The sequence below is a fragment of the Pleurodeles waltl genome, chromosome 1_2 (assembly GCF_031143425.1).
Source record: "Pleurodeles waltl isolate 20211129_DDA chromosome 1_2, aPleWal1.hap1.20221129, whole genome shotgun sequence".
In the NCBI taxonomy this organism is placed as follows: Eukaryota; Metazoa; Chordata; class Amphibia; order Caudata; family Salamandridae; genus Pleurodeles; species Pleurodeles waltl.
The window spans coordinates 881,301,659-881,314,077 of record NC_090437.1 but is presented as its reverse complement, the minus strand read 5'-3'; the positions used below and the strand labels follow the sequence as shown (position 1 = coordinate 881,314,077).

At 43.1% G+C, this 12,419-nt stretch overlaps 1 protein-coding gene across 2 annotated transcripts in view; it reads left to right on the top strand.

The window, feature by feature from the left end:
• Positions 1 to 12,419, top strand: part of LOC138245589 (uncharacterized) — a 1,324,589-nt gene that overhangs the window by 404,420 nt on the left and 907,750 nt on the right. For both annotated transcript variants that reach the window (XM_069199313.1, XM_069199321.1), the window contains 2 exons: positions 6,455 to 6,583; positions 8,851 to 9,098. In XM_069199313.1, the coding sequence (XP_069055414.1) occupies positions 6,455 to 6,583; positions 8,851 to 9,098 (377 nt within the window). The remainder of the gene's footprint in view (positions 1 to 6,454; positions 6,584 to 8,850; positions 9,099 to 12,419) is intronic.

Genomic DNA, 12,419 nt, shown 5'->3' with positions numbered 1-12,419 from the left:
GCCATAAAATGTATTATTTGAGCCCCCCAAACCAGCTTGAAGCTGATTGGGTCTCCAGTTATGCTTGATCACTTACTTTCCCAGTCCAGACATGTTGGTTATTCTCTTTCTGCTGACTGAACCCTAAGTGGGGTAAAGTTGGGTTGTGGCCACACTCTTCATGAAGTCCTAAATCAGGAGGGGCACTTGCTGGAAACTCTGTGACTCATCTTGGTAACAGCTATTTGCCTCGTTTTAATGTTGGACCTTGGTTGCAGTCCTTGCGTAATTGAATTGCACAAAAAAGCATCAAGCTTGGAAGGTTCACTACTTTGTTCCTGCTTCTTTTCAAAAGATACTTAAGACAGTTTACTAAAATTATCCAGGACACTAATATGTATTATCAATTATAGACCAATAATTAATTACAATTTGTTGTTCTTTAAGGTTTTAAATTACTTAGAAAGGTAAGAAAAACAATATTAAATAAGGTAGTGGTGTACGTAGTAGATTTGAGAAAAAATAGTTTGTCGCTCGTTTTGAGAAGCCTTGTAAATCTAAGGGTAATACCCCAATCCAGTAATTACATCAGCACACTGGATGTGTGATACTACCCCTGAAGCTGTTGTTTGTGAGGAATAACAGTCATAATGTCACCACATGTTTTCCCAGCTGCATGTGAACAGTTACCACCAGCATTGTATCTGTTGGAACCTGGCATGCTATTACACCTTGTCATGCAAAACTACTATATTTAAAATGTGGTATTACATTTGGTAACATCTCATGCTTTTGCATGCTGTCATTCGGCTCAAGTGTATTTGCAATATGGTATTTAACCATCACCCTAAATTCAATGTGTGATAATTGGGATAATGCAAATTTATTCCATTATAACAACACTCTATGATCAGGATTCATAAATCATTTTGTACTCCTAACTGGAAGTTGTGTTGAAAAGATCCACTTTGCTCATGTAATATTGCAGTCCATTTTCACAGAATGTGGATTTGTAGTGCTTTACATGTGCAAAATGTAATTGTGAATGGTAAAATTCTACCATACATTGGAATATCTGCAGTCTCAGATTGTAGGATTGGAGCCGGGTTTGTTATGGATTGTAGGTGGGCCTACCCAGCATAAACATGGAAGAACAGTGGCCAACCCATAAGTTTGTAGCCATTTGCTTACCTTTTGCAGTTAATGCCTCAATCTGTAATGCTCAAGCAAACTCATTGCCATCAATTACGGGGTATTTTCATTTTTAGTGCCTGGAGTTTCACCCACACTGTAAAATCTGCGCAAACGGCAACACGCCAAGCGCCAGAGGGCGCTAACTTCTTTCTGCCATTTGAGAGAGAGCAGTTTGGTATCAATGCAGAGAGCATTGTTGAAAATGTTTAAAGTAGCAACATAGGCCCATATTTATGGATGGTTAGCGTCGCTTTAGCACCATTAATTTTGAGGCTAAAATGTCGCTAACCTAACTCCACATTTATATTTTGATGCTAGACCCAACTAGCTCCAAAATAATGGAGTTCGCGTCATGTTTAGGATGCGCAAAACAACCCTGAGTCAATGAGATGCAAGATAAGTGTTCCCGTCCTAAACACGACGGTAACACCCTAGTGCCATATTTATCTCCGGGCTCAGAAACGACTAGCAAGGAGGAGGCGGACTAAAAAAATGTTATGCCCGCTTAGCACCATTATTTAACTCCTGGGTCAGACCAGGCGTTAGGGTGCAGGTAGGCCCATTTCCATGGTGGAACACCATTGAATGGGCACTAAACTGCCCACCCCAATCCCCAGGAGCACCACCACCCACTCCTCAGGGACCCTACATGAGGGGGACCCCATCCCAGGTAAGTTCAGATAAGTATGAATTTTAATTTATTTAAGTACCATTGGGAGCCTCTTACATGGGGTCCCCTGCCTGGCAATGGGTAAGTTGGGCTTGCCCAGGGGACACTAGCCCCTGTGGTGGGCACTGGGGTGGTGGTAATGACTTCTATCTACACTTAGGCAAGAGTCATTTTTTGGCTGCTTGGGCATAAAAAAATGACACTAGGCTGGTTAGTGGCATATTTTTTGCCGCTAACCTGCCTAACGTCATTTCAGAACCACTAGCTCCATTTTCCCTAACGCCGTCCCTGACCGGCTAGCGTTTATTTTAGATGCTAGCCATTCCTTACCGCCATCTTGCGTCATATAACAAATATGGCGCAAAGATGGCTCTAAGGAATGGTGATAGCCGGCGTTAAGAAAAATGACGTAAAACTGTGTTAGCTCAGTTTTGCCTCATTTTTCATAAATACTGGCCATAGTTCACTAGTCTGAAGGCTGATTGCCATGAGGCTTGAAGATATTCCTAGAATTTGCTCTTGTGTTGAATGCCAATACATTTTTCTGTTGTTATGCCTACGAGGGAAGGGGTTGGTGATCAGTACTGTGCTTCAGTATCCATGCTTTCTGTCTTTAATAGTGAGTGACTTGTCATATACTAAAGTTGTGGAGTGCCACATGCCTCTCCAATAGCATTTTATGATTTTGCACGATATCGTTAGAGATTTAGCAATCATTTTATGAGGTGGCTGGAGAAGGGTAGTTGTAGTAGTATGTAGGTTTCATAAAGCCCATAAATTTGTCTATATCTTCAAAAGGAATTGAAAGGAAGTTTGTCCACTATTTTATGTTCTATGGTGGCAGACAAGAGGAATAAATGGAATATACTATTCTATTTGTCCATAAATAAATTTGCTTTGTCAGGGAAGTAGTTTGAGATAATTAGATTTTTCAGGTTAACAGGTAGGACTCTTGAGGTTTCAGATTGTTTATTTTTCTGTTTTTTACTGATCAGCATATTTTGCTAGTTTTGCGGACAGCCACTACTTCCTCTTGGTCTGGGCTGTATGTTTTAAAGCAGAAAAGCATGGGTGTACATGATATCTAGTAAGATGGACTCAGGAATAATGTAGGTAACCAGAAAGTTACACATGAGCAGGGATGCAGAATAAGAATGTTTTTGTAGGAAAGTAGCCTCTTTCTAGCTTGGTTACCCCCACTCTTGGCCTGTTTGTCAGTGTGTATGACTGTGATTACTGGGATCCTGCTAATCAGGACCCCTGTAGTTTGCTCTCTCCCTTAAATTATGATTGTTGCTTACTGGTAACTCAGTATTTCACCCACAATTGGCATATTGGTGCCCCCTTATAAGTCCCTAGTATATGGTACCTAGGTACCAAGGGCATTTGGGTTCCAGGGGATCCGTAAGGGCTGCAGCATATATTTTGCCTCCCATAGGGAGCGCATGCAAAGGCTTCTGCAGGACTGCCATTGCAGCCTGCTGGAAAAGGTGCATGCACCCTTTCACTGCCATTTTCACTGCACCAGGTCACTTATAAGTCACCCCTATAGCAGGCCCTCCAGCCCTGAGGGCAGGGTGCAAAGTACCCATGTGTGAGGGCACCCCTGCACTAGCAGAGGTGCCCCCATGACCTCCAGGACCATTTTCCCGGACTTTGTGAGTGCGGGGACGCCATTTTACACGTGTACTGGAAGTAGGTCACTACCTATGTCCAGCTACATAGTGGTAACTCTGAACATGTTTGGTATCAAACATGTTGGAACCATACCCCAATGCTTTTGCAAGTATTGGTTGTATGATTTCATGCACTCTCGGGGCTTCTAAGAGGACCCCCAGTATTGCCATTCCAGCCTTCTGACGTTTTCCAGGCAGCCCCAGCTGCTGCCACCGCTCAGACAGGTTTCTGCCCTCCTGTTGCTTGAGCAAGCTCAAGCCCAAAAAGGCAGAACAAAGGATTCCCTTTGGGAGAGAGGTGTTATACCCTCTCCCTTTGGAAATAGGTGTTACAGGCTTTTGGAGGGGTAGCCTCCACAAGCCTCTGGAAATGCTTTGAAGGGCACAGATGGTGCCCTCTTGCATAAACCAGTCTACACTGGTTCAGAGAGTCCCTGCTCTGGTGTGAAACTGGACAAAGAAAATGGGAGTGACCACTCCCCTGTCCATCACCACCCCAGGGGTTGTGCTCAGAGCTCCTCCAGGGGGTTCTGGGGTTTTGCCATCCTGGATTCCAAGTTGGCAGGGAACTCTGGGCGCATGTGAGTGGCCAGTGCCAGCAGGTTACGTCAGAGCCCTCCCCTGATAGGTGCCTGTCTGCTCAGCTGACCATTCCCCCTTTCAGGGCTATTTAGGGTCTCTCCTTTGGGTGGTTCTTCAGATTCGGATTGCAAGACTCCAGCCGGAATCCTCTGCATTCTCCACTTCAACTTCGCACCGAAGAAACTGCATTTGGATTCTCAAGGAACTCTACAAACTGCAACAAAGAAGCAAGACACCTTCTGCAACATTGTATCTTCAGCTCCTGCTAGCAACTGCACCTGTTCCCCAGTCGTGCATCCTCCGAGGACAGCCTGTTTTCAGCCTGCACCAGAAGAGCAACAGAATCTCCCTTGGGGTGAAGGAGTCACTCCCCTGCTTCAGCAGGCACCTACTGCCACGATGACCAGCTGCGTGGATCCCCTCTCCTGCTGAGCTGTATGGATCCTGCATCACGGGTGGTGGACTAAAGTGGTTCCGACAGTCAGGACGTCCTACGGTCCAACTTTGGGGGAGGTCAGAACTTGCCTTCCCATGAAAGACAGTACCCCCTTTGCACAGCATGTTTTCCGGTTGCCAAGGCTTATTGGCATCCTTCCACAAAGTTCTTTATGCATCTTGCAGCTCCGGCCCCAAGCACTCTATCTTGCGACGTACAACTTCCTGAGTGGCTCTCCAGCGGCGTAGGAGCCTTTGTCATAGTGCTGCGTGGGCCTCTTCCTGCACCTCCTTCGTCCCTGTGCTGTGTGACTCCTGTGCACGCTGCATGGCCGTCTGTGGGCTCTTTGAGTTGCTGAGAGCCGTCTTTGACTCCCCCTCCTGGGTACAGTCTACCAGGTCCCTCCTGGTCCCAGGCTGCGTCATTTTCTCCTAACCACGTGCTTTGCATGTGCCAAGGACAGTTGGCGGACTCCAGCGATGCAAACCAGACTGCAATCCTCCATCTGGCACAGGACATCATCTGCACTAACCAGGAACCAGACTCCGTCTTCTTGGGTGCAGTACTGACTGTTCTTCTTCACCGGTGGTTCTTCTTTTGTACCTTCATCCGGGTTAGCAGGGACTCCTGTTCTCCCTGGACTCTTCTGTACTTCTTGGACTTGGTCCCCTTCTTCCTCAGGTCCAGAATCCAATGTTGGTGTCTTGCAATCTCTTCTGGCTTTTGCATAATCTTCTTTCTCATTTCTACATGTGTTTTCTGGGAAAGTTAGTGTTTTACTCCTGCTTTCCTGGGCACTGGGGTGGGTTCTAGTACTGACCTTTGAAATTTTCTAGAACTCCCAGCTCCCCTCTACACACTACACTTGCCTAGGTGGGAAACCGACATTCACATTCCACTTTTTTAGTATAAGGTTTGTGTTCCCCCTAGGCCCATTCCTAACTATTGTGATTTTCACTAATTGCACTGTTCTCTGTTTTTATGCCTATTTCTGCATACTAGTGTATATAATTTGTGTATTACTTACCTCCCAATGGAGTATTGTCTCTATGGTATTTTTGGTAATTGTGTCACCAAAATAAAGTACCTTTATTTTTGTAACACTGAGTGTTTTTTTTCGTGTGTGTGAGTACTGTGTGCCTACATTGGTATTGCATGAGCTTTGCATGTCTCCTAGATAAGCCTTGGCTGCTCTGCTACAGTTACCTCTAGAGAACCTGGTTTCTAGACACTGCCTACATTTCACTAATAAGGGATAATCAGACGTGGTATAAGGTGTAAGTGCCATAGGTACCCACTACCAACCAGGCCAGCCTCCTACAGATTTGAATTGCAATACCAACATTTTCCTCCGGATATTTATGCAGTGAATAAGTTAAGTTACTCATGCTTATATTAGGTACCAATGAAAATGTTTGCCAATTAAAAAAGCTGCAACCTCCTCACCTGAGCAAAGCTTACAGCAGGAGTACGGTATGAGATTTTGCCAATACATTTCCGATTCCAGTCTAAAATGCTTTTGACACTGGCATCTTATAATGAAATGCTATTGATCTAACTACATCTTATAATAATAATGTATGTGCATGCTTGTAGTGATGATAGTAAATTCGAAGGGGCAGATACAGTCTTCCCTCACTATTTCAATTCTAAAAAGCTGGGCTTACTATTTTATCATTCAATTACCCTTTTCTATCAGGCACACGTGATAAGCGGTTTTAAGAACCGTTCTTCATTGATCCCACAGCTATTTCTGCTTGGTGTACAGTCATAAGTGTTCATCCTGTTAGAAGAAATACTGTTTCTGTTTAGGTTTGCATGGTCTAGTTTTTTTCCGGACATAGCATTAGTAAAAACCAAACCACTGAATGTGTGCTTTCTAAACAACTTCTCAAGGAATATGTTTCTCTTTGGCAGAAGTGGCAGGGAGGCTATGGTCTTCAACGCCAGAAAAGGAGTCGTCACTGCCAAATTAACTACACAAGATCCAGTAGCGTCTGTCCAAGGAGTAGCTGTAACTAAAGAGTATTTCATTGTGATCAGCAGGTAAAACATATAAATGAAGTAATACTCGGATTTCTGCTTGGCATGAATTGCCCTATTGACAATGTCATCTGTCTTCTTCTTTATTATTAGGTTTTGTCCTGTAACTTTGATCCAAGTGGTGTGGCAAGTAATGGGTATTCCAATCTTATGGATTGAATGGCTGATGTACCTTACAGTTAAGTAAGATGGTGGCACTAGAAATCTAGGGCCTTATCTTCAAAGAACTGGTGTTCGGCAGCGCTGCAAGTCATTTTGTTGCACTGCTGTACTCCAATTAGAAAGGGCAGGAATGCACCATATCTCACAAATTGTATTACAGCACCAATGCAGGCACCCTTGCATCATGGCACATAGGTGTCTGTGTTGTTGGCATGATTGTTTTTGTGCAGGAAGAGAGACCTTCCTGCACAAAAACAGTCACAAATGGTGTTTTCCTCGTTCAGTGTGTGCTCCTCGTTACACCTGCTCTGGGGAAGCGTATGTTTTTGGTGCTGCCCAAGATTTACGCTATGTTATAAAACTGGGCAGTGTCAGAAACCATGGTTACTGAGTGGGAACACCCACAGCAATGCCCATGACGCAGTGTGAGGCAATGCGGCAACTTGCCCTGCGTTGCCTTACACCATAGCTGCAAGGCAATGTAAAGCCATGGAGGGTGTCCTTGTAGATATGGGTCTGCACTGTGCGCCACAGTAGTGTCAAAAAAGTGACGTTCTGATGGCATACGGGGCTTGTAAATAAGCCCCCTAGTTGTACAGCATTGTAGTTTAGTTTCCTTAGAAGAGCTTAGTTTCAGATGTGTGGTAGGTGATGAGTGTGTATCTGTGTGTGTTTTTACACCTGCGCGTTTGTGTTTGTATGTATCTAGGCACAATAAGTATAGGTGTCTTTCTATCCAAGACACCTACCTTCTCCACTCTTTTCTTGCCCTCTTGTCTTTGTTTCTTTGAGGTAATTCCCTACAACTTTTCTGCTCATCATCAGGTCCAAAAGAAAAGATAAATTCCTTATATGTGTCTTTGAGAACATGAACAACACTCATCTCAACATTCAAGATGCGAGGGTTTGGCAGTGATCACAGAATGTGTCTGGAATTTCACAAGATAATTTAGCAGTGTTTCCTATGTGTGCAATACATTTCAAATCATTTCCATATGAACTCTGCTGGCTGGAACAAGGCCTTTCCATCGATAATCTTCTAATGAAGAAGTGCGGGGCAGTACCCTGAATGCAACACTGTTGAACAGTTGAACTGTAAACAGCATTGACAGGAACGGTCGTTATGGCAGTCCCTGCCAATACTTTAGACATGACCGTCAGTTTGGCTGTCATTTCTAAATTTGGCAGGCAGTGTCGTCTGGACTTGGCAGGTGTTAAGTCCTCCGCCATGCCAATGGAGATTACTCCGTCTGCCAACTCTTAAATCGGACCATACGTCCATCTGTGAAACACATCTGCTACCTTAGAAATAGGCCTCTGGAAGCAGTTAGTCAGAATATTTAGTTACCTTTCACTATTAGCAAGCCTCGGAAGGCCTTTTATCTGAATTTTTCCATATATTGCATGCAAACATACCCGAGTCCACAGAAAGGAAGCCTCAACTGCGTCCCTACTTATGCTACTTATTGATCCAGCATGACAATAAATGTCATTTCACATATATTTCCCGATACTTTTCATCTCCGGACGCAGCAATTCCCCAGTTGGTCATATTCAGGCATTTTTCCATCTTGTCTGCATCCTATACCTTATTGACCTAATACATTATCCAACACATTTTACTCTGAAGCATTTAGATGAATATGTAGCAGGTTGGGAAATGAGGATAACCATTTTATAATGTACCTAAAATAATTGTTAATTCATAATGTTTGTCTTCTATTTCACTATAGTATTTCTCTATACTTTTTGTGGTTTTATTTATTGAATGTCCTGCATTTTCTGAAGAAAAAAAAAACCTGGCTGTCTATTCTGCGAGCTTTATTAGCTTTAAAGGATACATTTTCCTAATGACGGTTTTTAAATTAACTTGAGTTTAGAGTGTTAGGAATTAAGACCCATGGTCTTACTAAGGACACTTCAGCTCTTTTGTTGGAAAAAATAAACAGAATAGCCCTTGCACATGTTTTTCTTTTGCTTTTAATTGCCAGTTCTTTATCTCTATGCAGTTGTTATGTGTGCCAATTTCATTCCATTTGAATGATTCCCCCAAATGCCTTTTGGTCTGTGAATTATGTTAAACTACTGGTTGCTGCATTTTAATGTAGGTACCCCTGCATGAAGACCCAGGATGTTTTACACATAGAGCTCTTCAGCGTCAGGACCTTCGAATATATCCGCTCAGTGAAAGGTTGTGGAGGGGACTTCATTTCAACCTTCTCAGTAAATCGACAAGGATCCCACGTGATTGCATTTTCTCCATTGCCAAACACAAATACTACTGAGATCCTTGTATGGAATTTGGAAACTGAAGACCATAAACATATTGCAAAATTTTCTTCGGTTCCTTTTGGAGGTGAGTGACATTTTGGGGAGCAAATTGTGAGAAGAGATAACTCATTAAACATCTTTCACAACTTGCTGTACTCGCTAGAACATTTAGTTGTGGCACATTTTCAGCACCTCTTTCATCTCAGGGTTAGTATCTCCAAATAGTGTTATGTTATTTATACCTGATGACATGAACGGCGCCGTACATTCTGGTAGAGTGTTTTTATGGCATGTAGCACAATATCAGGTATATTGTGGAGCTATGCTGTAAAAATCTGTGTGCACTGAAAGCCCTTATATAAACACTTTTTTATTTCTGACTTGACAGCTCATGACATAGTTGTACAAATTCTTTAAAATATACATTGTGTGGTGCCTTTACGCTGCCTAAGGATTGCTTGCATTGGAATGCATCAGGGACTATTTTACATTTGAAAAATACACTAAATCAACACACGTTAACTGCTAAATCTCTTACGTGCGTTTAATTCAGAAAGCACTGCCTTTTTTTTTTGCTCAAGTGCCTTTTTATATGTTCTTGTCAGGGCTGGACTGGAGTGCAATGAATTACTACCACCGGCATATCTACCACATTAGTAACACCACCGTTGTGACCACCATTAAACCACTACCACCATTACCAATTCTCTTACCACCTCTACACTTATCACCACCATTACCTCTCAACAGCATTTGAGCATGCTTTACTACCTGAAAGCCAGGTCAAATGTTATTTTCAAGGCTTATGTTTATTTAGCTATGGTATTTGTGTGGCACAAGGTCAACAGACCTATCCCTTAAAGCCTAACAAATTGACAAAGAGAGAAAGACGGGAAGACCATACCAGTATGCAGTAATCAGATGTGGCTCATTGCAGGTTCACCAAATGTCACATGCAAGAGTATCACCCGAGGACACCTGCTTGCCTACATAAGTGATATAGTAAAAGTCCTATATCTTTTGTTCTTACTTTCCACTCTTGTTATGCTAGCACTCTGAGTCATCTGTGCGGTTGGTATTTACATTTAGGGACTCAATCAATCAAACATTTACAGAGCGCATCAAATCACCTTTGAGAGTCTCGGGCGCTGGAGCTGTATGCTGCTGCATGGAGGATTGATCATTCAAACATACTGGTCCTTAGTTCTCTTCTAAATCACTGGATTGACGGTGCGGTCCTGAGGTGCAGGGGGAGGTTGTTCCAGGCCTTGGCTGCCAGGTGCGAGAAGGAAGATCCTCCGCTGTTACTTTGATGTATCCATGGGGTGTTTGTGAGGGAGAGGGAAGCTGATTGTAGGTGTCTGGTCGTTTGGTGGATGGTCAGGCGTTTGTTGATATATGCTGGTCCTTCATTGTGCAGGGCCTTATAGGCGTGGGTCAGCATCTTGAACTGGCACCTCTTTAGAATTGGGAACCAGTGTAGTTTTTTGAGATGGGGTGTGATGTGGGTCCTTCTGGGGAGGTCGAGTACGAGTCCTGCCACTGAGTTCTGTATTGTCTGGAGTCTCTTCAGGAGGTGTGCTGTGATTCCTATGTAGAGCGTGTTTCTGTAGTCCAGTCTGGTGATGAGGAGGGCCTGCATGAAGGTCCTTCTTGGGTGTCTGCTGGGAGCCACCTTAAGATCTTGTAGAGCATGCAAAACGTGTGGGAGCAGGCAGATGAGACTGCATCGACTTGTTTCTTCATGGATAGATTGCTATCCAGGATGATGCAGAGGTTGTAGCCATGATCTGTTAGGGCGGGGCTGTGCCGAGCTCTGCAGGCCACCATGTGTCAGTCCATGGCGAGGTGTTGTTCCTGAAGATAAGGGCTTCTGTTTTTTCGGTGCTGAGTTTGAGACAGTTGCCCTTCATTCAATCCATAGTGTTCATCATGCATCTGTGGAAGTAGCTTTTGTGGTGGCGGGATCTTCGAGCTCATTCCTAGTCACTGTCCTTGTAGTCATTATTTGTATGCAACTGGGAGTTGGTGTCTGAATATGGATTGGAATTGTGCAGAATTACTGCAGAGATACTGAGGTTTTTTTCTCTGCAAAGGTTTTCCCTGATTAAAAAACCTACTAAGATAAGTGTAGTTAAAACAATATTCAGAGCTTTACAGCTTGTATCAGGGAAAACATGCTATTGCCTCATTATTCTCTGTTCTGTTCAGCAGAACTGATAAACATGTAATACTACACCCATGAAAATAAAACCTTCTTGTGTCAATGTCCCATGCACTGCTACTGCATCATTTAAACTGGAGCACGTGGAATGGCCCTCTTAATGTGTTTGTTATTGATGAAAAGGTTTGAGAACACAGACTTCATAAGGGTGTCCTTACATAACTGCTATTTTGTTCTAATGATTTTACACTGTATCATTGTTACAATAAGTGCATTAAGAAAAAGAACTTTCATTCCTGACTTTTCCTGAATGTGTTGAGCAATAAAGCTTCCAAGCAGGTCCTCTCCAAAAGATATCATTTTAAAATGTGAATCCAAAGCAATCCATCATCTGTGCTGCTGAGAATGTTAGTCTCCATTCTTTTCCGTGGCCTTGCAGAGCTCCCAAATTCTGGTTCATGCAACTCCAGTCTGATCTTCACTCTTGCCCTCCTTCTCGCAGATGAATCATGCATTGTCATGAGGCCAGGTTCCACATTTATCTATCAGAGTACTTAACACCATGGATCTACAAGAGCTTTGCAGATTTGATGCACCTCTCTTTTAATGGAATTCTGGGATTTACTAGTTCCTAGGCTCTCTGGTGTGGGGTTAGGAATGAGTATGATCTGGTGACCTTTGCACTTGAGCCACTCTTTTCAATGTCATTATTTTAGTATCAAACCTCTGTACTTTAACTCAGACACACTGAAAATAAAGGTGGACCCCACCTATAAGGAATTGGGTTGTTGGTTTGGGGGTGTGTGAACCCTTCTCAAACAATAACCACAATCTTTGTTAGGGTGAACCACTGAGAGTCACTAAATGAACCTGTGTTTAACCCACTGGTACCTTGGCACAAAAGTAGTCTGGCTTAACTTAGAGGCAATGTGTAAAGTATTTATGCAGCACACAAATGGCAATCAAGTGAAAACATAACACAAGAAAAGTCCCATAGTAATTTATAAACATAGAGCAAAATGTATTAAATTATTTGACACCAAAAAGACAAATATCTAGACTAGAACCAGAGATATGCAATTTCAACATTTCACGGTAAGTATAGCACCTAAAAGCACAAATTGCCCACTTTGGGCATCTGGTTGCACCAGACCGGGACTAAGTCACATATTCAGACCGACCACAATATAGTGCGGGGTGGACACATGGACCAGGTTAGTCCCATTGAGAATTGTATTGTAT